General features: G+C 40.3%; 1 protein-coding gene across 1 annotated transcript in view; it reads right to left on the bottom strand.

Annotated features, from left to right (window-relative positions):
• The window catches only part of astn2 (astrotactin 2), a 479,465-nt gene that overhangs the window by 111,574 nt on the left and 340,868 nt on the right, over positions 1 to 27,023 (bottom strand). The window contains exons 12-13 of the mRNA XM_079872092.1: positions 24,397 to 24,563; positions 23,767 to 23,955 (exon numbers count right to left, since the gene is read on the bottom strand). Coding sequence (XP_079728218.1) covers positions 23,767 to 23,955; positions 24,397 to 24,563 — 356 coding nt within the window. The remainder of the gene's footprint in view (positions 1 to 23,766; positions 23,956 to 24,396; positions 24,564 to 27,023) is intronic.

Below are 27,023 nucleotides of genomic sequence, written 5' to 3'. Positions count from 1 at the left end.
TGATGAGAGGTGATGTGCAATGTATAGTATGAGCAAATGAAAGTGTTTTTTTGTGTGTGATTTGATGCATGTAAACATGTCGTAGGATAGAGTGACCATATTTTAGTTTTCAGAAAAGAGGATGGTGACGTGGTTGATGGGTGGGGGCGTGGTTGATGGGTGGGGGCGTGGTTTGGGGGGCGTGATTGATAGGTGGGGGCGTGGTTGGGGGTGAATGCATCAAAAATACTTGACAAATGCATTCACAACCTTGCAACTAAGTTATTGTACTTTAATACATAAAGTAATACATCCTTTCCATTCAACGTTTGGCCCGCAACAATAGAATAATAAAAAAAAAAAGATATATAATAGTTTAGCTTTTATAATACCTTTTACATGACACTATTTATTTTCATGGCCATAGGTTAAAATAAATAAATAAATAAATAAATCTACTACACTATTTCAGTAAAAAACTATTTCAATCCTCCTGATGTTCTCTTGTAGCCTTTACTTTCCTTATGTGGGCTTCTAGGTCACTAGCACCTTTATTTGACACTAATCCCAACCGAAACGAAAACACAGGATTTTTTTTTTTTTTTACATTTACATTTTATCTCGCACTTGATCGTAAACTGAAGCGTCGAGTCATGCTGCTAAAATTCTGTGAACATAAAGTCCGCCTACTTTGATTTGATTGGTCATTTCAAATGTTCTGACATTGACGAGCAGTGACAGACCAATGAGGCTGAGATGAACACACACACACACACTCACAGGCCTCTGATTTCTGACGTGCTCTGCTTGCCGCCGCGGATTGAGGAACGCGCTGATTAGCCGGTTTCATATGTTTTGTGTGCAAAGGCAATTGCCAGTCAATTTAAAGTACATGCTTAAAGGTCCCATGAAAAACAGTGAAAACCCCCCTGGACACCCCGAACAGCACGTAAAAAGTGGACATGTCCGGGCAAAAGAGGACATTTGGTCACCCTATCGTAGGAGACCTCCAAAACACAATTTGGGAGCCTTTGAATTAAGCCCTTAAAACAGAGATTTATGAGGATGAGAATATGAGTTATAATCTTGATAGTTTTATTATCTATTGTTTGAATGCATATGTAATGAGAGAGAGTGCTGACGATGCCACAACACTGATAAAGCAGCGATGTCACCCTGCGGCGCAGCTAAGCAGCAAAGCACTGCAGACTCGACACTTTATCATGTTCATAGAAAAGAAAGAATGAAGGAAAGAACAACAGCATTGAATTGCAAACCAGGGAGTTATTAGTTACGTTGGAGGAGCGAGTGGTAATTTATATGCCACTCAGACAATAGCAGTATTTACAGAGCGTGGAAGGCTTCGAATCTGTTGTTTATCAAAGCAAAATCGAATGGGAACGTAAACAGATTACATGCTGATTATGCACTGGGCTTTAATGGGTGGGATTTGCTTTAAAATCTCAATATTGGCTTCTCAAATAAAAACCTCAGGCAATATAATGTCTACTGGCTAATGTTTGAGCTACTTTGTCTGTTTGCATTCTAGATTGTATACACTGTTTTTATCAATAAGCAGCATATGCTATTCTCTGAAATGCGAGTTGATTGTTTAATAAAAGGATGCATGTGAAGAGCTGTTCATTCTTGGTGACCTTTCAGCCTCTTAGACATAAAAGTGTGCATAGGAAATGTACAAAAAATAATTAGCATTAGATTGATTTTAAGGGCATGGCATTTTGCAAGTTATAATAAAGGGGATAAGGGCTTTTTGTCACAAGGGCCATAGGCAGAACGCCAGGGTCCTGTCACCTTGGTTGGTCTTATGTTTAGTTTGGTGACAGGATCAGTACACTACTGTTGTTTGTCTTGTCCTTGTGTGAGCATACGGTTTTGGGGTTGTTCCCTAGGCCATACACTCTCTTGTCTTATGCTATGGGTGTTTGTGAGAGCACATGGGTTCAAACATGACAGAACATGCAAAAGACACATGGGTTTTGTTTGTTTCTGTGTGCCATGTGCCCTCTTGTTACTTGCTTATTGGTTTATATGCCCCGCTATTCCTTGTTATCCTCCCAATTTCTTTCTTTATTCTCCCTTAGTTGTCTGTCCAAAGCTGTTTTTGTTTGTTTGTTTGATTGTTTGTTGTCCAGCTCGTGTCCCTCATTGCCGGTCAGTCATGTGTTTTGTTTTTTACTCTACCACAGGTCTTTTGTTTTCCAGCCATGTTGGCAGTAGTTTGGGCACTATGGTATACCTATAATAAGTGTTTATATTCTGTCGCTCGAAGGGGGCTCTCTGTAGACCTGAAAGGACCACAGAGAGGTCCCAGGAAGGGATGAGGCACAGTCTGGAAGGATTTAACCTCCTGACGCCTCTCAGGAACCTGATGACCAGGTTGTGCTTTCCCAGTGACCTGCCATCAACAGCATTGTGATTTGCTGCGATGGTGGCATCGCATTCAAGCCCTCTTGAAAGAAGGAAAGCACAGAGCGGATCGGGCATTTCCGGGGTCTTCCCGTAGGGAAGCGAACAGACTCCACTTCAAAGCTTAAGCGTGCCTCATAGAGGGGGCTCTAGCTGAAGTGATAGTGTCGACTACTGCTGGAGGTAGTTCACTTAAGTCCTCTACGTCCCATCCAGAGACCACACGTGGAGGTTCCAGGGGTCTGGACGCGGTCTGGACGCTTCCCCAGGGAGGGCTGTCGAGAGGAGCATCCGTTCTGGGAACCAGGTCCGGTTGGGCCAGTGCGGCACAACTAACAAGACCTACTCCTCGTCCTCCCTGACCTTGCACAGTGTCTGTGCGAGCAGGCTCACTGGGGGAAACGCACACTTGCGTAGGCCCCGGGACCAGCTGTGTGTCAGCGCATCCGTGCCGAGGGTCCCCTCGGTCAGGGAATAGAACAACTGGCAGTGGGAGAACTCCTGGGAGGCAACAGGTGTACCTGTGCATCCCCGAGTCGACTCCAGATCAGCTGGACCACCTGGCGTGTGACTGAACCTGAACCGCTACTGACTTCAGAGGACGAGTTGCGATATTTTGCTCTTTTCCCAGTTGACCCGAAGCCCTAGATGGCTGAGGTGCCTGAGGACCAGGTGCCTGTGTTCGCACAACTGATCCCGAGAATGAGCTAGAATGAGCAAGATAGTGGAGGATGCGAACGCCCACCTCCCTGAGCAGGGTTAGGGCAGGGTCCACGATTTTGGTAAAGACGCGGAGCGACAGGGACAGCCCACAGTAGAGGACCTTGTACTGATATGCTCGACTCTCGAAGCTAAGCGTAGGAATGGTCTGCTTCGAGGTAAGATCAAGACATGAAAGTACGCATCTATCCTAAGTATTAATCACCGCTGTATCCGCCCTCACACCGGCAGGAGAGAAATAAATAAACTCTTTTTAGCAATTCAAACTGCTGTTTCTCTACACAGGAATCCACTTCAGTTGAAGGATGACTTGAATGAGCGGACAATATTCACAACCGCTCGGCTCCGAAGCAAAAATATGAATGAAGTGAGTAATGCCGGTCATATTTATACCCGTATATATGGGTAGGTGTGACTTGGCATGCAAATCTCACTGGCCAATGTTCATTGGCTCGTTCTGTTACCACTTGGAGGTGATTGGGTCCCAGGCGAGACATACATATGTTATTCCGACATAGCGTCAAACGCAACTGACTGATTGGGAACTACTGTTTTCAGAATGGCATTTTTTTTTTTTTTAAATAAATAAAAAATTTAAATGGAAAAAAGTGTTTTCTGAAACTAGAAAGAAACTAATTTAAAGGAGTTCAAAGTAGACTTAAATGACAAATGTCATTGGATTGTTTTTAACACAGAATTTAATCCACGAGTGTACAGGTATGTGTGCAGAACTTAAATTAATATAACTACATACATGTAAGTACAAGTGTACATGCCTTACACTATTACTTTCTTTCTTTCACCTCTCCTCCCTTTCTCGTGTTTCTCTTTCTTTTCTTCTGAGCGCCTTTTGTCTCCTCTTTCCTCTTCATCTGACCATCCATTCACAGATGGCGGGACCTCAGCATCTCTCTCTTTACACCAGCATCTGTTATGCTCTGAGCTGCAGTCAGCTGGCCTATAAAACATTACAGCACTGCACAGCGTGCAACACTCCAGCTCTTTAGCTTGTAAACTTGTGTCATCAAATAATGAATAGTGAGTTAACAAGGATATAAAGAGCTGACAGCCTGACATGTTCCTGTCATTGTCGCCGTGGCGTTTAGGTGCATGAAAGATGTTTGACTTTGTCTCACCAAAAGGGGTCACTGCTTAGTTGATTCTGACGTTGCTACGGCCTCAGTAGAGACACAGACACTTATAATGAAAGCTTTTGGACAAGTATATTGTAATAAATGAGGTGTTATGAGAAGAGTCTCAGAACTTACACAACCTGGAGCTTCAAATGAATGTGGCTCTGAACACTAACCCTGTGTCATGCAGCATTGGTCGGGAAGCCTAATGCACACAGTGCTCAAGTGTTTGTATGTCTGAGAGTGGAGTTGCACTGCGTTTTGATCAGTAAGGATGAACGAGATGTATGGATGCTTAAGGGTTCATTCAGAAAAGTGTGGAATTTATTTAGCAGTGAGACTGTTCTCTCTCGGCTTTAATGGAGCTATTTTAATGCAAAGTCATTCCACAATATGAATTTGTCGATTAAAATGAGTGTGTGATTATTAGCAGGCAGACGTTTAATAATAGATTGAACTGGGCCATCACTACTACTGTATGCAGTACATCTTGATAAATGATTTAATTTATTTGACAAAATTCACATTTTTTAAACCATACTGAGCTTGTGAAAAAAGCAGTACTTTAGTATGCTTTTTAAAAAAAATGCTTCTGAAAATAATATTAAATTATAATTTTAAATAATATACTTGCATGTAATTTTTTCAGACACTTAATGCATGTTAACTGCATGTTAACTTAATTGCATGTTAACTGCAATTACATGAAAATGTATTATAGTTTAAATTAATATTACATGAAATAATCTGAATTTTAGAGTGTTTTTGACCACTTAAGTAGGATATTATTTTGTAATAATTCTATTTGTCTGTAAAATGGTGTTAAATTGTACTGTGGAATGTACTGATAAGTATTTATGGTAAACAAAAATAGTACTTTTATATGAAATTGCAACTTAGTACATTTAAAATATATTAACTTTAAATATAATATCAAATAACACACCACAGTTAATATTACAATCAAGTACTTTACATGTGCCTAAAGCATGACAATAGATTATTAAAATGTTATGATTTAAAATTTAAAGTAATGGTTTTAATTTGACATCATTACAAATTGCACATTTTTAAAAGTGTGTGCAAAGAAACATCAAGTGTAGCGTCAGTTCTGGCAGGTCATGTTAGTCGAGCTCGCATCAGCTGATCCACGTCTACCTATATACGACGCCTATCACTGTATACATATATAAGCTCCTTCAGTATTATCAGCATCTATCGCATTTCTCAGGAGCGAATTACCCTCCTCCCTCCCCAGCTCCTCTCGTTTCTCAGGAGCGAATTACCCTCCTCCCTCCCCAGCTCCTCTCGTTTCTCAGGAGCGCATTACCCTCCTCCATCCCCAGCTCCTCTCGTTTCTCAGGAGCGAATTACCCTCCTCCATCCCCAGCTCCTCTCGTTTCTCAGGAGCGAATTACCCTCCTCCATCCCCAGCTCCTCTCGTTTCTCAGGAGCGAATTACCCTCCTCCATCCCCAGCTCCTCTCGTTTCTCAGGAGCGAATTACCCTCCTCCATCCCCAGCTCCTCTCGTTTCTCAGGAGCGAATTACCCTCCTCCATCCCCAGCTCCTCTCGTTTCTCAGGAGCGAATTACCCTCCTCCCTCCCCAGCTCCTCTCGTTTCTCAGGAGATAATTACCCTCCTCCATCCCCAGCTCCTCTCGTTTCTCAGGAGCGAATTACCCTCCTCCATCCCCAGCTCCTCTCGTTTCTCAGGAGCGCATTACCCTCCTCCATCCCCAGCTCCTCTCGTTTCTCAGGAGCGAATTACCCTCCTCCATCCCCAGCTCCTCTCGTTTCTCAGGAGCGAATTACCCTCCTCCATCCCCAGCTCCTCTCGTTTCTCAGGAGCGAATTACCCTCCTCCCTCCCCAGCTCCTCTCGTTTCTCAGGAGATAATTACCCTCCTCCATCCCCAGCTCCTCTCGTTTCTCAGGAGCGAATTACCCTCCTCCATCCCCAGCTCCTCTCGTTTCTCAGGAGCGCATTACCCTCCTCCATCCCCAGCTCCTCTCGTTTCTCAGGAGCGAATTACCCTCCTCCTGCCTCAGCTCCTCTCGTTTCTCAGGAGCGAATTACCCTCCTCCCTCCCCAGCTCCTCTCGTTTCTCAGGAGCGAATTACCCTCCTCCATCCCCAGCTCCTCTCGTTTCTCAGGAGATAATTACCCTCCTCCATCCCCAGCTCCTCTCGTTTCTCAGGAGCGAATTACCCTCCTCCCTCCCCAGCTCCTCTCGTTTCTCAGGAGCGAATTACCCTCCTCCATCCCCAGCTCCTCTCGTTTCTCAGGAGCGAATTACCCTCCTCCATCCCCAGCTCCTCTCGTTTCTCAGGAGCGAATTATCCTCCTCCCTCCCCAGCTCCTCTCCTTTCTCACGAGCGAATAACCCTCCTCCATCCCCAGCTCCTCTCGTTTCTCAGGAGCGAATTACCCTCCTCCCTCACCAGCTCCTCTTGTTTCTCAGGAGCGAATTACCCTCCTCCATCCCCAGCTCCTCTCGTTTGTCAGGAGTGAATTACCCTCCTCCCTCCCCAGCTCCTCTCGTTTCTCAGGAGCGAATTACCCTCCTCCCTCCCCAGCTCCTCTCGTTTCTCAGGAGCGAATTACCCTCCTCCATCCCCAGCTCCTCTTGTTTCTCAGGAGCGAATTATCCTCCTCCCTCTCCAGCTCCTCTCGTTTCTCAGGAGAGAATTACCCTCCTCCCTCCCCAACTCCTCTCGTTTCTCAGGAGCGAATTATCCTCCTCCCTCCCCAGCTCCTCTCGTTTCTCAGGAGCGAATTATCCTCCTCCATCCCCAGCTCCTCTCGTTTCTCAGGAGCGAATTATCCTCCTCCCTCCCCAGCTCCTCCTTTCTCACGAGTGAATAACCCTCCTCCATCCCCAGCTCCTCTCGTTTCCCAGGAGCGAATTACCCTCCTCCCTCACCAGCTCCTCTTGTTTCTCAGGAGCGAATTATCCTCCTCCCTCTCCAGCTCCTCTCGTTTCTCAGGAGAGAATTACCCTCCTCCCTCCCCAACTCCTCTCGTTTCTCAGGAGCGAATTATCCTCCTCCCTCCCCAGCTCCTCTCGTTTCTCAGGAGCGAATTATCCTCCTCCATCCCCAGCTCCTCTCGTTTCTCAGGAGCGAATTATCCTCCTCCCTCCCCAGCTCCTCCTTTCTCACGAGCGAATAACCCTCCTCCATCCCCAGCTCCTCTCGTTTCCCAGGAGCGAATTACCCTCCTCCCTACCCAGCTCCTCTTGTTTCTCAGGAGCGAATTACCCTCCTCCATCCCCAGCTCCTCTCGTTTCTCAGGAGTGAATTACCCTCCTCCCTCCCCAACTCCTCTCGTTTCTCAGGAGCGAATTATCCTCCTCCCTCTCCAGCTCCTCTCGTTTCTCAGGAGCGAATTATCCTCCTCCATCCCCAGCTCCTCTCGTTTCTCAGGAGCGAATTATCCTCCTCCCTCCCCAGCTCCTCTCGTTTCTCAGAAGCGAATTACCCTCCTCCATCCCCAGCTCCTCTCGTTTCTCAGGAGTGAATTACCCTCCTCCCTCCCCAACTCCTCTCGTTTCTCAGGAGCGAATTATCCTCCTCCCTCTCCAGCTCCTCTCGTTTCTCAGGAGCGAATTATCCTCCTCCATCCCCAGCTCCTCTCGTTTCTCAGGAGATAATTACCCTCCTCCATCCCCAGCTCCTCTCGTTTCTCAGGAGCGAATTATCCTCCTCCCTCCCCAGCTCCTCTCGTTTCTCAGAAGCGAATTACCCTCCTCCCTCCCCAGCTCCTCCTCTCGCCCAGTCGGGATTTGGCATTCTGATTCCCCTTGAATCAAAATAAATTCTCGAATTATGTTGTACTTTAAAATCTTGAATTAATGATATCTGCATACATTCATGTTGGTTCTGTTCTGTTTACCCCAAGGGGGGTTATTGCTGCCCTCCCCGCTCTTATCCATGCTAGTTCCTGCCCAGAACGGAACCACACCGCCAATCCAAACTGTATGCTAATTGTCAATCGTATTTGACGATAGTGGTCCTGACAGAAATAGGCATTAAAGTGAACTCTCTATAAGCACACTTAAGTGGCCTTTTATTTGAATTACTTCACTTTTAAAGAAATATACCCTCAAGATTTGAAGCACAATAAGTGCACATTCAATACAGTTAAGTGCACTTCTTTTTCCCAATTACTGTTATTTTATGATATCATGACATACAGTTGAATTTGACTCATTTTGTTGCGCTTTCTGCCATGTGCTATGCAATGCAATGCTTCTATCATGAACAAAGCATCAGTTTATCAAGAAACATCCAAAAAAGTTTCCTTTCTCTCTTTGAAATGTTTCAAGCAAGTTACAGTGACGTTTGTTTTCAAGGCACACGTGTTCATTGGTAGCCTACAGTACAACTCCCCTGCATTCATAACCCCTATGACAGTTCATTTATAAACAGCATTCTCATTTGCTTTTCAGTCACATATTGATTTAGTGCTTCCTGGAGGCTCAGTCATTTTCTATTTTTTTTTCTGCTGTCATCTGCAAAAGCCTTTGCTTGTGACCAACAGTCTAGTTACAATTGGTCTTGGATCTGTGCTTGATACAAATGTGCAAATATGCTTTAGAACATTACAATTAAGCAATAAAACAGGCAAAAGGCTGCAGGTAATTTCATATTAATAACCAATGTGTGATTATATTAACAAATTATATTTGCCAATGGAAATAGGTCCAAATGAAGCAACCTTTGCATGTCACTTGTGTCAGACTAGACCAAAGTATCTGAGAAGAGCAATAGCACATTCCTCACTCTCCTCATAGCCATCTGTATTCTGTAATCATTCTGCTCCGGCTTCATTCCAGATTTATCACAGACAATAATTCATGTTGCAATAAACATATCAAGATGAACCCAAATGCTGTAGTTGCGTGCAGAAATTCAGAATTTTCCAAAGAAGAGGATTGTAAGTCCTTTTGCTTTGTCTTTGAAGTACATAGATTGTGATACAACCTACCCCACTATATACACTACACACCGTTTACCCGATTCCCGGGCATTACCCATTTCATTGTAAGGGCCAGATTTGGCCAGCACTTATAGGCATAAAAACAAACTACTGTCAGGATTTACTAAAGACACACAGTGAAATAATAGCAATGAAATGAACACAGTTATTTTGCATCTGACTTTATTGCATGTGCATTTGTACGAGTTTCCCCATCTGGTATTTCCGCTATTATTTACCACCCAAAACATTTTTGGACTTGACATGCTGTGATTCATAGCTGCTATCCACCTTACTCTGCAACACGGAAGTTATTTTATGTGAATGTGCGTAAACTTCCATTCATTAGCCGCTATAACTGGAAGAAAAGGAAAATCCCTAATTGGTGAAATAATTCGCGCTACAAACCAGTGTGTTTATTATTACTGTAATTAATTAGAATGATATGATAACAAATAACAATTTGCAATATCAAGCAGCATAACGGACTGTTTTTATACAGCTAAAATAACTGGAAGCGGATGAGACCGGAAGTCTCTTACTGGAACAAAATCTAATTTCTCCAAGCCATCCCATACATCCATAACAAATTTTGGAATCCCGGACAACCCTATGTTTTTGTATGACCATGAAAAAAAAAAGCAAAAAAAAAAAAAAAAAAAAACTACAGCTGCTCATTTACAGATGAAACTGGCCTGCACTTGAAGCCCTGAACAGTTCAGTAATTTTGCTATATTTCTTCTTGGAGACCTTTCCATCTTTGCTCCTTTCTCCTCCTCTTCATCCTCGACTCCCTCGTATTGATATATATCTCCCTCTGATCAAAACCGTTTGGCGGAGGCATGGAGTGTTGCGTTGCCAGTCAAGCTTAACCAATTCATTATCGATTTATTACCGAATTCAGACATTATTACTATAGTATATTGGGTAGGCAATAACATATAATGATAATAATGATATTAAATAAAACAGGGCAGCGGGCAAAATCAGTTGCCGGGTCATGCACTGGGAATGCTCCCGATGGCCAGTGTATATGAGGAACCGCAGAGAACAGAGAGTATGATAGAAGCGGGAGAAGTTTCTCCACTCGTGTTTATTCATTTGAAATGCCAGAGGAGGACGTTTTCTGAACACATTTGGTGCTTCTCATTTCTTATTTGTGCATCCTCGTTTCCTTTCCTCCCCAGGGGTGCAAGGGAAGGAAACCAAAACGAAGGAATCGAAGGAAGACGTATTTGTAAATTGGAATATTCATTTTCACTCATTATCTGTGGCAGCACAAGGATGGAAGCACTAATAACACAACTACTTTGTTTTACAGGCTGTAAATATCACTTGTGAGTGGTCAACATGTCTAGAGGGGTATTAAATCAATCAAGTGTGTCACTAAACTGGTCTATATCTCACAGACATTATCAATGTGCCGGTGTTGAGGAGAACACTGGATTATATTTAACAGGCCAACATAAGGTCATCTGAGCTTGAACATCATCAGTTCAACTGAATGCTATGTTGTACTTGTAATTCTTAAGTCTTAATGGAAGATAAAAATAGTTTTTTCTGTCCATGGCTGTTCTTGTTCTGGCAATTATAAATGCTGTCCCCTAGTACTGTTCAATTTTTCCTTTTTACTCATAGTTTATTACTTCAGAGTGCTCATAAAAAAGCTGAGGGCATTCAGACCACTAGCAAATAAACTCCACTTTCCACGGCTGGATAAGAGAACTGGATAAGTCCACAGGTTAACAAGCTCAGCAATGCTGAGACATTAAATCAGTGCTTATCCATCCATGGGATGCGTCTCCCTCCGGGCCGGCATGGGTGAGACCTCCCCTACATCAGGTAAAATTAGAGCCATTACGTCAGGCTTCAAATGCGATTGCTTGTGGTTTCCAGACAGGATTCTGCCTCCGACCTCAAACGGGCTTTGCTCTGGAAACAATCATGTTGGGCTTCCAGGAAATAATTGGCTCTCACTGTAGAATTAACTTTCTGTTTGTGAGAAGGTCTATCTTGCGCTTGACCGTGATTACACTGAAAGCCTGCAGACATGCCGTGGTCTCAATGTGATCTGCTATCGGTTAGGACGGTTAGTTAGCAAAAGGTGAAAAGCAGTGTAAAAGTGATTGAATCCATTTTAAAGTAAACAGCTGAATTTGTCAATTGCTCATTTGCACAACTAGAGGTGTTTCTTTTAACCACAGGGGCTTGATAAAGCATTTGATTCTCTGTCATTGCCTTGTTTGAGCACTCTGGTTTCAGATTTGTGCAGTAGTATTGCACAAAGGTCAATGTGCAATGCTGTATTCTAATGTTTACTGAGTTCTTGAAGATTGAGTTAAAGCTAATATCTGGTCCTTAGGCCGTGTGTCCACCAAAGAGTTTTTAGCCAGCTGAAAACGTCTAGCTATGGGCGCTTGAGAGCGTTTTGGCAGCGTTGGCTTTTTTTCTTCAGTTGAGACGCTTTGCTTGTTATGATACGGAATATCCGTGAAAGTGTTACTAGTATCTCATTTCACAGACATTTTGTTTCTGTGTTGATTCTATATTAAAATGTTGATACAATGTAACGTATTTTCTCTGGCTCTTGTTTTAAATTAATTTGTTCCGTTATTATGCTTGTTGTTGTCATCTGTTGACGTTGTACAAGCCGAATGTGGCGGTTGGTCAGGTGTGGTATTAGTCCCGCCCCTCCTCCACTGTGATTGGACGGTTGGGTAAAAAGTGACAGTGATGAGCACTGCATTTTACCCAGAGTTTAACATTCTTCAACTCTCAGCGACCTGTAAAAAAGTGCTTCAGCGTGAAAAGCGCCTCGTTACGCTCAAATCATTTTAAAAAAGCAGCGCTCCCACTGAAAACAATTGAAAAAATACGCCAGCCGCGTGAAAAAAACGCTTTGGTGGACACACGGCCTTAATGCCAATAACTGACACTGACTGGCACCTCGTATAATTTGATATGAGACTTGCATGTCTCTGTAGAGGATTCTTCTTTGCATTACTGCTTTACCAGTGACATTGATTGGTAAGTCTTCAGAAATGAGCTGCTCACAGAGGATACTGATGCATACAGTAGATACGGTCACTAAAGGATTTTTCTGCACTTTAAGAAAAGAAAAAAAAAAGCCAGACAGAAAATTGCCTGTACATTCAGTTTACAGACATTTCCTTCAATTAGAAAACAATGCAGAGCATAAATTCAAAAAACGAGTAAAACACCTCGAAAAAAAAAAAAAAAAAAAAAACAGTACAGAATATTCTTTTATATTAACAGTACATTGTGTCGTGATATATTTACTGACTTTTCTTAGAGATTTTGCTTTGGATCATACTTTAACTTCAAGTACATATGGACTTGGCATATAACAAAATTCATGCTTCCCTCAACATCAAACCATCACTATTATTGCTGTTTTTGAAAATAAATAAAGGCAACTCTTTATTTTGCTGGTCCACTTTAGACATTCTACTGACTATAAGTAACTTTGCAACCCCAACCCCTTATTCTCCTAACCCTAACCTAACAGTCTACTTTATACTCCACTGATACTCTATTGAGCGCTAGTTGACATGTAGGTGCAACGTTACTTATAATCAAAAGAATGTCTGAATGGGGACCATCAAAGTGTAACCTAAGTAAAATACTGGAATCAAAAGAAAATCTTAATGACTTTTTAATGACTTTTGGTTACATTAAAAGTTTTCATGCAATCTTCCACTGATGCATTCTTCCATGATCAAGATTTCAAAAGTTCATAAAGACGTTAATAAAGTACTCCATATGAATTCTGAAGAGACATGATTGCTTTAAATGATGAACATATTTAATTTAGGCTCTTGTTTACATATGGTCAACCAGCATATAATATGTATACTAAGATATATACTTAGATGAACATGTTATTTAACATTTGCTTAACTTTATATATTTTTTTGTACCTGAAACCTACCGTTAAACAAACCTGAAACGCATTTTTAATTCCATTTGTATCCTTGTTATTTTGTATTTATCTTTGCTTTTGCTTCTAATTTGATTATTTGTTCCTTTTTAAAAATTTGTTTTATTACTGACTGTTTACTTGCATTGAATGATTTAAATTTATATTAGTTAGGCTAGTAGTTTTAGCTGTTGTCTTGAAATTGGAAAAGAGAATTGTGAATCGTCACTGGTGTCTAACATTTTGGTGTCATTACTCCCTGTTTTTGCAAAAACAGTTTCATGGCCAGAAAAAAAAAAAAAAAATGGCCGGTGTATTTTGTCACCGGCACATTGGCAGGTGTGTCAAAAAGTTAGTTTTAGGCCATGCACATGTATATAGTACATTAAATATGTAAAATGGAAGCTGAACCGGACGTTGAATTGTACGTCGAGCACCAGTGTGCTTTTTGAAGCTCTAAATGTTAAGTAGACTTTCAAGGGATGGACAAAAAATATATATATAATTGTTGTTCTGTAGATGAACAAAAATCTTGAGGGAATTACATGAGGGTGAGTAAATGAGTAAATTGAACTTTCCCTTTAATCCTTCAAATATTCAATTAGTTTGGTTAGTATATTCATTTAATACATAATTAAGACAAATTATTGGAATGCATTTATGCTGCTTCTAATACAAAATAATTGTATTAATTAATTTTTGATTTGTTAGATCTGTTCTGTTGAAATTGTCCTTTGAAAGCAGATGGCCGAAGGAGGAAAATGCAGCAATAGTTGCATTTCATTTTCCCCAAATGTTTCTTCCTCAAAAGTGCTAAAATAATTGTTAATTAAACCTTTAAGGGTTAGAGTCATTAAATGCCTTCTCTAGACATTGCATTGCCATGTTTCACTGTAAGCGTGTCATCCTTATAATGCAGAGAGCTGTATTCCCTTCACACCAGATCCAGGGATGCTTGCACCCTCTAAAAGTTCCACTTATTTTTATAGATTATTGTCCCAAATTTTGGGGGATCATGTGGTTTAGATAGCGTGAGATCCTGTTTTTCTTCTAGGTAAGCAGTGTATTTCACCTAGCTCGTCCATGAAGTCCAATTTTGCACGGTTCTGTAATGAGACATGAAAACTGACATCAGCTGATGATAGAGAGACCCTCAGTTCTTAGGAGGTTTTTCTGGGATATTATGAGACTTCATGGATGAGGTTCCACTGTGCACTTGGAGACATTTTGGCAGGTTGGCCACTCCTGTGAATGTCCATTACCAGTCCATTTGTAGATAATGACTCACACTGTGCCATAATTCTGACTTTCCACATGCATATATCTCAACACCTGTTTTGCCCTACTGTTCTGGTATTTAGTTTTACTGTGTACCTTCAGAGAGATTCAGGCTATTTATCCCTGTTGCTAAGGTTGGATATCATATGTGTGCAAAACATTCTAAGGATTTATTGGCCTATAAATCTGGTCGATTTTCCGGCTAAATCTGGAAACCACCCATAAACAGGAAGAGGTCATTAAAGGGGACCTTTTATGCTCAAAAAAAGAAAAAAAAAAAAAAGAAAAAAAGAAAAAAGGAGAGGGTTGGATTTTTACTATTACAGGTTGGTTGTGCACACACACTGCTGACACACATTTATGCTCAACCACTATGTAAAAGTGAATTTTGCATAATAGGTCCTCTTTAAGAGATGTGCTAATGTGAAGTCAATAATGCTTCAATGTAAGACCAGAGCTGACACACTGCATTATGTGTTCTTTGTTGGAACACAAAAGAATATATTTTGAAAGTCAATGAAGCCCAAACAATATTGCACCGCATTGACTTTCATTGTATGAAAAAAAAAAAAAAAAAAAAAAAAAACATTCATTTTTCAAAATACACAGAACAAAGAATGTCAGTGGTTTGGAATGACATGAGGATGATTAAATAATGTAAAAAAATATATAAAAAAAGTAGGTGATCTATCCATTTAAGCTGTCTGTAAAACTATATCTTAGCAACAGAAGCCATTTCTATAATAGAAGCAATAGTTTCTTGAGTTCTGACCCAAATTTGTTATTCAATAGGATTTTATATGTAAAACATTTGATGCTAGTATTTCCTGTCTCAAGATTTCCCCCCTTCCTGTGTGCCAGCAAACACTCAAAATAGAAATGTATTTTTTTTTAAAGAACTAAATGAATAGGATATGTAAATGTCAAAATATCGTACATACTGTATGTCAAATATGTAAATGCCTCTCTTAATATTACTGCCTCCGGCTGCTTTTTTCCTCCTGTGACGGTTTAACTTTAGTTAATCGAATTACTCTCTTTTGCCATCCAAATAATACATTTCTAGTTAAAAGAAACAGCAGCAACAGTTTCTTTTTGGTTAAATTGGAACCCATGGCTTTGAATTCAATGGTGTGCCTCTTGTATTCGGACTCGTGATGGACCTGAATCATAATCACACCATGTTTGTTGATTGGCTAGAGGAGATCTGGCCTCCCGACTGAGCCTGAGCACTTATTATTCGACAATATTATTGATCTGACTGTACTGACGCTGCTGTACGTGAGCTGGACTACGACATATTTGTTTTTAGCAGAACTGCTTAATAGACTAAATGAACAAATTTAATAATTGCTGATCTTTACAATGGAACTGACTCAACACTGAACTGACTTCAGCTGAAATGCATAATTTTCCTGTCATCACTGTGAAGCTGCTTTGAAACAATCTGTATTGTATAAAGCGCTGTATAAATAAAGGTGATTTGACACTTGTCAAAACTTTAGCATTAGGCGGTATGACAATTTTGGGCAGAATGTCCAAAGAAATGTTTACCCAATTATGCCAGATATGTGCACATCAGAACAATAAAAAAACGGTGTGTATCTTGAGCGTTTATTTAGAGTTGATTCTTAGGTAGCTTTCTTACACTTTCTGAGATTTTTTTTTTTTTCACTAATGTCTGACTTTGAATGCGGTTGTTATGAATAATCTAATCTTTTTAATTGTGTCCAAAAAGTTGCAAATCAGAATTTTGTGATATGCAAATCACACACTACTCTTTTTTTTTTTCTACTGTCGGGAAGTAGAGTAGTTTAGGGAAGGGAAGTATGTTTATTCAGATGCAGCCTGTCTTTTCGATATCGTTGCCATCCCTCTCAGTCTCTCTCAGAGAGACAAAAACCAGCCAGTATGTCATCTCTGATGGATGGTCTTCATCTTTCCCGTCCCACACTGAATGCCTTTTAAAGGAAACGTTGAGGTCAGAAGGAGTCTCTGAGCCTCTTTTCTCAGATTGGCATGTCAATATCCATTAGTCGCTGAGGCCGTCCTGATGCAAATCTCCGAGGAGCCCGAGGAGAAAGGCATGCTGGGACAGGTGTGCAGTGGCTGTCAGCTCAAAGAGCATCTATCCATGAAGGCCAGTCTCAGACCAAGAGATTTTCTGTTTCTCCACCACCACCAAGGAGTAGTTCACCCAAAAATAAAAAAAATCCTGTCATTGTCACCCCAACCCACTGAAACAGGAAGACAGGGCGGGACATTTCAAACAGCTCCTCCCCTTTTCTAAAATAGCCAATGACGTTTCGTTTAAATCACAGCTCGGCCAGAGCCGTTGAGCTCAGTAAAGCCGCAGTTTCCTCCTAATCTCCAACATATCGCTTTAAAATACAGTATTTTGTGTTGAATTCAAATGGGTCCGATGTGTTTTCTGGTCTGAGCCGACTTGATCGTATGATCCGCTCTGTGTATCGTGTCTGTGGACCGAAGCTGCGGCGGAGACTAATGTCAAACCAGACATGCACTGTCTGAATCGTTCCCTATCCCCTATATAGTGCACTGCGTGATATTCACCGTATAGAAAATAGTAAATGTGTGAACAACTGACCAATTTCAGCCCCGGCTTCAGCATCTATTTATAGTGTAGGGGGCGGAGCTTCATAATCTAGAGAGCATTTGATTGGACAGCAAATCTGATGAGAAGCTGAAGTGCAGTAGCCTGGGAAAACCCAGACAACTTCTGGCAAATTTAGATTTGCTCTGCAAGTAGTCTGGCAAAGAGCTCATTCAAGCCCATTTCTAATCCGCGGCATCAATCAGAAACGTTGAGACGGGCTTTACATGATGACGATCGCTCTGATTGGTTTTAGGTCTATCCAATTGCGCCCATTGAGCGACATCCGTTGGTGAAGCGCAGCAACTTTTAAATGCATTATTATATTCAAATTGCAAACACATGAGGACAGTCTTCATGAAAGACCCACTGGCAGATGAACGTGCTACTACATTTCTATCCGAAACGGTAGGAAATTAAATTAGATTTAATAGAGGATTTTAACTGTGACAAGATGATTGACAGGGCAGTTTACGTGACAGGATGCACGCGACAGATCCGTCCGATAAAGATGACGAAGTAGTATGTCCTAAAGCTTGCCTACTTTTGTGCTACACATTCAAAAGTAAATACCTTTTCTTCAAAAAAAGAGTATATACGTTTATGGCGTAGTGTAACTTTAGGACACCGCATATGGCTTTACACAATGACGATCGCTCTGATTGGTTTTAGGTCTATCCAATTGCGCCCAGAGGCATTTGAGCGACGTCCGTTGGTGACGCCCCTTTGGAAATGAGTTATTAATGAAGCTTTGCCAGACCATAACTCAGTTACTACTGAGAATGGTCTGGTTTTAACCAGGGGTGGGTTTCCCGAAAGCATCGTTGGCCAACTATGGTCGCAAGTTCCGTCGTTACCAATAGAGTTCAATGGACATTGCGATGAACTTGCGACCATAGTTGGCCAACGATGCTTTCGGGAAACCCACCCCAGGCTAGAAGTGCAGAGTGATGTCATCAAAATCACTGATCCATTTTGGTGGAAGTGAGAGACTGTGAGTTTTGAACACTTATATCTTCTAAATGTGAATTTTGTCATTGTTTTGGAGCACACTAGCTTATAGATAACAGTAAGACTAACATATTCATACTAAAAACCAAAAAAAACCTAAAATTTTGATTTAATGGGGACCTTACATGAACATGTATTATAGTTTAAATTTCTATTAAATGCAATTAGCTGAACTTTAGAGTGTAACTTAAATACATATTTATGTATAACACAGTAAAATTACAATCAAGTAACTTAAATGTGCTTTAGTGTGTTAGTCAACATGTCAAGTGTATTTCTTTAAAGTACAACAAAAGATTAAATTAATTATTTAAAATGTATCTCTCTTTTGTATATCCTTTTAAGATTTAAAGTATATGACAAATGCACTTTCAGTACATTTAAGTGCACCTCTTTTTCATAAGGGATGAGCTATAATCCAAGACTTACAATAGTTATGTATGAGGAACAGATAAGACTTTATTCACTGATTATCTTCCCCTCGACCATAGCGCTCAAATATATTTTTTTATATTAATATAACCGCATTGCAACACTACGGGTTCATGATGTGACTTATAATGCAGTAAATATCAAACACAGTTCTTTATTATGGAGTGATACAACTTCATAAAAGCATTCACTGAGCTCATTATATTACAATTTCTAGGTAATATATCTAGATAAAATATTCAGAAATATCATGAAACTTTAATATATTTTCAAATGTATTCATATTTGAATTTATAAAACGGCTTACAGTTCAAAACATTACAAATTATTTGTAAATTATTATTAATGAAAGGTATTGGAAATGTTACCAAGGAAACATCCGTTTCCCTAATTTGCCAAAAGCAAACATCATTAGTAATGATATTCCATTCTGCACAAATAAAATTTGTTTGTTATATCATTACTGGCACTCTGCTGCTAATGACTAATTTCCACAAACTGTTTCCATGGATGCATACAGCCAAAGCTACATAAATATCACTAATATGAGGCATAATGTTTAATGAGCATTATCATCACGAGTAAAACGTGATTGAAAGCATCTGTGGCCCCTCAGGCCGCATCAGATCTGAGTCACGTCTCCTGACATTGGATTTGTGGTTGGTAAAGGGATGCATCTACATATCAAAGCATGTGAAGTGATGTGGAGGACGCGAACCCCTCGAGAAAAACAGTGTGATGAGGGTCAAACAAAGGCTAGAGGCAGACGAGTACACTACAACCACAAATAGAGAAAAATGTTAATCAATAATTATGATTTTATAACTTAATGGGGAACTTAAGTTATAAAAATATGGGCAACTTTTACCTGGGAATCAAGCCCATGACCTTGGCATTGCTACTGTATATCAGAGGGGAACATTATCAACAAATAATGCCTTCAATTTTGTCTTTTCCTCACACAAAGCTAATACTCAACAGTGTAAATGCTCTTCAGTATTGCAATACAGTATGAATTTCTTTTTGACCAAAAGTTGGTGTGAAAACCGACATGTGCATGATGTTTTTAATTCAGGGGATTTCAAACTTTTTGATGCCAAGGTCTCCCAAATTGTGATTCTATGTTCAATGTTTAAGAATGTGTTAAGTAAATTGTAATTACTGATTTAAAGGTGGCAATTATGTACTAAATCCTTTATGGACAGTATTAACTTATAATTCTAAATCTAAAAAAAGAAAAATATATGAACAGCATTTTTCAAAATAAATCCAAATCCAGATAATATTTACTGAGAATACTGTCGTACGAAACCCAGTGAGCAAGCTTAATATGACACGCACAACACAAGCACAACGCTGTCTTGCAGATGTGTTGTTACTGTTAATAACTGTGCTATGATGCATGTGGCAGCTATGCTGTGCCCTCATTTAGTTCATCAGGGGCAGGAGATTAATAAGAGCATGTTCAAATAAACCACGCTCAGCTCAAACATCCTTTTGTTGTCTTCAAAACACTACTGAAAATAAAGGAAGACCATGGCAAATCGTGGCAGAGCCTTCCTGAAAAAATGTAATCCACGGCTGTCCTTCCGCCTGTGGAGAAGATTGTGTTCTTGCTGAAAATAAGTGCACTATTTCCCCCTTTCTTTGAGCTTTACCAAACCACTCAGAGCATAAAAGCACAGACATAGAAAATGTTTGCATGCAGCAGGCTTCTGGTTTCAGTAACGTCACAAGGGAAATTTAATAAACTAATTTACAGCTCATCTAGCTATATCAAAATGACACTTAAACCCCAATTATTCCTTTTTTTATCTTTCAAATAGGATTAAACAGGCTACTAATAAAGCTAATTGTTGATACATGAAACAACTAGAACTAGATATCACCATCAGGGGTGTGTTTCCTGATAACGACATACAGTAACTCGCTGCTTAAACACCGTAGTATGATGCATCATTGCACAAACTAACTAGCAAGTCACGGTTGTTTCCCGAACATGTTCATGTCGTTAATACAAAGTTGTGTCATGAAACTCTAGATGGCGCAGGCTGATTGGTCCTCAACTCTGCTTGCAATCACATCATCTCTATAGGCCGCAGCTGATTGGTTCCTGCTGTATCAGTAGCCAATGAGCTCGTTGCTCAACCTTCAAATACTTCGTCAGCATTTGCCGTAGCAGTGCAGTGCTTTCAGAAACCCTCCACCTTCCCCAGCTCCACCTGTCTAGATCTGCTATGGGTAATTCATGGGTAATCAGTTTGACAAAAGGATAAAATATAGACTTTTTACTTGCAATTGCAATTTTTTCTCGAATCGTGAGATATAAACTCGCAATTCTGAGAAAAAAAAAAGTCAACTCACCATTCTGACTTTATATCTCGCAATTGCAAGTTTATATCTCACAATTCTGAGAAAAAAAGGCCAGAATTGCAAGATGTAAACACAATTGCGTGAGAAAACAAAGTCATGACTGTGAGATAAAAAGTAGTGAAAACAAGCGTCCATAACTATGAATAAACTACAATATATAAACATGGCATTCTACAGTGTGATGTCATTATTGTCAGGTTGATGGTCTGTTTTGGTTTGGTTTTGTTTGTTCCAAGTTCCTGTGTTTATTACCTGTCTTCCTTAGTTGACATAGTGTGTGACTTCCGGTATGTTTACACGATAATAATGTATTAAAAACTTAAACGACGATAACAGTCTTGTTTTCAAAAGTTTGCGTTTTCAGGCCCCCAAAATGCCGTTGTCGTGTAAATGAACAGCCAAAACTCATTACAATCGTAGCTGAAAGTGGTGCGGTGTAAACGGCCCCCCTAGTTTCCTAGTTGTTTGTTACACTAGCAGGGTATGGTGTCACCTGATCCTTATTAACTCACTCATTTAGTCTCTTTATACTCCGTTCAGGTTAATTCTTATGTCTGTTTTAAGTGGCTGTTCTGTTCGTGCATCTTGATCTCTCTGATGAGTGTTAATTTGAGAGCAACTAGATCCTGCTCAAACTCATCCTTGCTGCAACCACACTGTGACAATTATAAGAGCCTTTTCATAGTACAATATTATTATTGTAAGTATAAGGCCAGTGGGTGAGATCAGTTGTGTAAAACAGCCGAGGCGTCTTTCCACACGAAGCATCTGTCTTTATTTTCAGACAGTGTTTGTCTGTTTGACAGTGGTGGTGTAGTGCTGGGATTCGCGCTGACACACAACATAATAAAGTTAATAAAGATGGAGTGTTTTATGTTCATCAGCAGAACTGCTGGGCCGCATCACACATCTAATGTAAGTGAGAGTGACAGCTGGAAATGGTCATGAAAGCAGTTGTGTAGGCTATAAATTAAACGTGAGGCTCTTTGAGAAATGCGTTTGCTTAACAAAATCACTTTAGACCAAAAAAGTACTACAAAACATAACTGATGTGTCTTGAAATTATCACAGAATACTGCTATAGAGTGCAAGTATTTTCCACTGTATTTTCATTCATTTTCTCCATAGGGATTAAAAAAGAAACTCTTTAGTAAAGAGCATCAAACCAACCAGCTCTTATGAGGGACTGGACAAAACATCCCATGAAGCATTGCGACTGATAATCAAATCAGTTACGGTACAATATAAAACTTAAAGGAGAACTCCGGTCAATTTTAACATTGAGCTCATTTTTTTGTACATTTGGAGTGCTGTCAATACAGAGAACAACGACAAAAATCGGTGTTGCCTACACCATGTTATCCTCTTTTTAAAATTTGCACCCTGTTGACTTCAATGGGGCAAGTTTTAAACCTGCTTTTAGCCTCTTAACATCCTTGATGTGTCATTACAAGTGCACAGGTCATGTGAGTGATTTCTTTGGAGTGAACGCGGGTCAATCTGACTGCAGTAGATGTGAAAGATATTAATAAAAATTATATTTATTTAGCCAGCGCTCATACCTGTATTTACATCCTGTTTTCGGTCAAAGTCCATAGTAATCGATTTTCGAGTTCACGCGCATTGGTTTAGTACCTATGATCATGCGCGTGAACTCGACGACGACAATCGATTACTATGGACTTCGACCGAAAACAGGATGTAAATACAGGTATGTGCGCTGGCTGAATAAACATCCTTTTTATTCATATCTTTCTCATCTACTGCAGTCAGATTCACCGTGTTCACTCCGAAGGAATCACTCACATGACCTGTGCACTTGTAATGACACATCCAGGATGTTAAGAGGCTAAAAGCAGGTTTAAAACTTGCCCCATTGAAGTCAACAGGGTGCAAATTTTAAAAAGAGGATAACACGGTGTAGGCAACACCGATTTTTGTCGTTGTTCTCTGTATTGACAGCACTCCAAATTTACAAAAAAATTAGCTCAATGTTAAAATTGACCGGAGTTCTCCTTTAATTTGAAAGTGTGCATGCTCTAACAATGTTAATATAGAGAGAATTAAAGGTAAATTCACTGCCTTAAGGAAATTAAGTAATCACCTTTGTGATGATGAACTAGAAAGCTAGATGACTACATGACATTTAAATGTAGTGTTTAAGGGTTAGTTCACCCTAAAACGAAAATTATGTCATTAATTACTCACACTGATATTGTTCCAAACCCATAAGACTTTCATTCATCTTCAGAAGATCTTTTTGATGAAATATGAGCGATTTCTGTCCCTCCCTTGACAGCTGCGCAACTACCACTTTCAAGGACTAGAAAGGTAGTAAAGACATCATTAAAGTAATCCATGCGACTCCAATGGTTTAACCTCAACTTTATGAAGCGACGTGAGTGATTTGTTTGCGCAAAAAAACATAATTTACCACTTTATTATACAAAATATTAATCTCCAATGCGCATTCACCAGAGCTCCACGACGCATGTGTGTTGTGTTGACGCGAGAGCAGATGTTGTTGCGTGAACGCGCTGCAGATTAATGTATTGTAAACAAAGTGGTAAATGATGTTTTTTTGACGATCCCAAACATTTATATGTACATACAATAACTGATTGTGAATGTATAAAGTAAATTTAATTAAATTCTTGTTGCACATTTTACATATGATATATGTTCTTGTAGAACATCAGCATTTGCAGAAGGGAGACCGACTCGTCATTCCCAATGCTTCATGGGAATACATGATGGCTGCTGAGTTGTTTTACCATGATTTCTATTTTTATGGTAACTGAAACTTGATGGAGTGAGAACTGGACCCTAAACTAATGTGTTACTGTAAAAGCTTACACCACAAAGACAAAAACTCACCTGAAGGTCATCTGAAAGACTTGTCCCAGGATCACCTGTTGGCTTTTATTATTGTACCCCCGGAGCATCTCACTGAAGAGTGTGTCATTGAAGCGTGAGTCTTGTCTCACACACTTGGGTCCTTCACAGTGATCGGCCAGAAGAAGACAGGAGCGACCGTCAGCCGCGAGCTTGTATTCCTGCACACACCTGAGTGACACACACACACACAGTGACAGCGTTGAGAGGTCATTCAGCCAATAAATTGTGTACATGTTTCATATGTAGTAAACTAAATATATGATAATGTGTTTACTGTCACTTTTGGTCAATTTAATGCATCATTGGTGATTAAAAGTATTAATTAATCCCTTCTCTGGATGGATGGACAGTTTTAAATTATTACATTGTTTAAAATAATATATATTTTTTTTAGCTAACTCTTATTTGTATATGTACATTTCTGAAATACATAATTTAGACAGTTACCTCTGATAACAGATCACTCTAAACTGTAATGTGGACTCTTTGACTCTCTGCATTGAAACAGTGTGTATTGTGAAAAGCACTATACAAATAAACATGAATTGAATTGTATTTGTGCTTCTTGTATAGCTATTTCTGTGCTTGGATTAAAATGCATGCACTCACCCGCAGAACATGAGCACATTGCTGGATGTCGGGTCATCGGGAAGAGGAACCAGTTGCTGAAGACACAACTGCTCACAGCCTCCATTGAACCCGTCCGTACAGTCTGTTCCCAGTGAGTAGTCATAGCAACCCGAACCATCCTTCATGGGCCTCAATCCTTCTGGGCACTACAAATGATTTGAGATGAGAGAGATGGACACAGAGGTCAACATCAGCGTGCCAGTCTGGACCTTCTGTTACCAGGTAACAATAAAAACTCCTGAGACAGTGTGTATTCCCAGTGGGGTGATATTATATGACGAACAAAGCAGTTTCTCAGGAAGGAAAGGGTGTTAATGAGGGTTGCCAAGGCAGCGCCATAGAATTCAGGAAAAGAACCACAGCCTCAGTAAGACACCCATTACACATACATGCCAAACTGACCAGCCCACATGTTCAGAAGCAAGAGAGAGACAAATTAGATCATTATATTATTTATAAGAAAATGTGCATGTGCAAAATTAGAGGATGCTTGTGTCACGGCGGGGCAGGAAAGGAAGAGGAGACGAGGATCTAATGTGCAGTTTTACTGTTATTAACAAAAATAACAAAGAATATAACTAGAATGGATGCAGAGAAGAAGGCAAATGCAAAAGCTTTACAAACAAGTGTAATAATAACACTCAACCAGAAAGTGAGGAAATGACATTAAATACAAAGGTAAACGAGGAACTCAACAAGACACAGGTGATGATAATAATTACTATTGAAACAAATTAGCATTGTAGACCAATGTAGCTAAACACAGGAAATAATAATAACATATAAACTAAGGATCCCAGACAGCAACATGTGGATTCCACGCGTACCAGATGTGGGCCGGATCTGGGCCGACACTATGCTGCTGTCTGGGATGCGTTTAAATCCATTTTTAGGCTAAGGCTGCATCCAAAATCACATACTCCCCCAAAATATAGTAGGTGAAAAGCATTATGTGACCAAAGAAGTATGTCTGAATTCACAGTACTAAAAGACTAGGCAAAAAGTACCTACTACTTCTGAAGTGTGTATTCGATGGACAATTTACTATCCAATAAGGCCACGGGAGAGGATTTATGAATGTAGGTTAAGTGACGCAACTGACGCTGGTAGGTCACATAACAATATGGCAAATGTAGTATGTCTTGATTACATTCATACTAAACACATTCATACTATACATGCTTTTTAGCACTCACAAAGTAAAAACTCATTCAAAATACCTACCCAACTTCAGATGTAATTTCAGACAGCCATACACCTGCGGTCTTCCCTAAGCACTTCCCCTCTGGGAATCCCCGGCACCATTTTAAAAACGCGTTCAACTTTGTCAAGTGGATGAGGGACGTTTATTTGGACAAACCCTCGACCCCTCGGTTTTAACAGAGGGAGTGAGTCTACTCACATGTACACTTTAGGCAGATCCATAGACCACAATGCAACATGATTGTGACGTCAAAACAGCAAGTTGCAGCGCTCTCACTTAATTGACACACAGCATTCCATTTAAACCCATTTTAAGGGTTCCACCAGTAGTGGGCACTCGTGCAACGTGAGCAATGACGTGCATCTGAGTGAACGAGACGGAGGGAAGTTAGAGAGGGAAGGGACAGTGGACATAATGCCCCGATATACTTCAAGCAAAATAGAAGAACAAACTGATGTGATGTAATTTCGAACAAAATCAGGCCAAAACGAACTTCGAAGTTCAAAACAGCTTGCCAGAGCGAACTTACCTCTTGTCCGTGGCGATTATGTAATAGGTAGATGTGTGTTGAGCACACATGAGCACATACTGTACTGTAGCTGTTAATAGTAGAAAATGAAGTTGTACTTCCGATGAAATGAGACATGGACACTGTTTTCCATGTTTAATGCGGTAAAGCTGCTTGATTTTAAGTGCTATATAAATAAACAAATATGATGTGACTACTAGAGTGCCGAATTGCAGAGCCTGTGCATCCACGTTGTTATGATGAACAGATGTTTTTCCTATGCTTTATTAAAAAATGCTTGCTGTTTTCTCAGTTTTGTTATGTGTGTTTATTTTGTTATTGAGAGGAAAGCACGCAGCAAATATTTGCATATTCATCCAACCGTCGCTCTCAGCAGTGTGGGCGGAGTCAGATGTTCGATAACAGTATATCGCTGCTCACGTATTCCGAACTTCGTTTTACCCCTGAACAAAGAACGATAAAGAACTTTGCTTGAAGTATAGCGAGGCCTTTCTAGTCCAAATGTGACAGTTTGTCAGGGTGTTGTCATGTGGTTGCTAGAGTATCCTTACATGCCAAACTGGCTGTTTACACAACACCGTTTTCAACTAAAAACTTTGTATGCGTTTTGGCCGTTCATTTACACGACAACGGCGTTTTGGGTGCCTGAAAAAGCACAATTTTTAAAACGCGTTTCAAAGTGCAAGTTTTTGAAAACGGTCTCCATGTAAACAACAAAAACACGAATCTCTGAAGACAATGACATCATGCACATGCATATTACATGTTCAGTCTATAGTGTTTCATCGCCATCTACTGGCCTGACAGCAGAATACAGCGTTTTTAGTCGTTTTCGCGGATCCGTGTGAATGGGGATTGTTTTGACAATGGTGT

Source organism: Squalius cephalus (genome assembly GCF_949319135.1).
Source record: "Squalius cephalus genome assembly, chromosome: 5".
Classification (NCBI taxonomy): Eukaryota; Metazoa; Chordata; class Actinopteri; order Cypriniformes; family Leuciscidae; genus Squalius; species Squalius cephalus.
The sequence above is the reverse complement of the archived record's forward strand: the minus strand, read 5'-3'. Positions and strand labels throughout refer to the sequence as shown.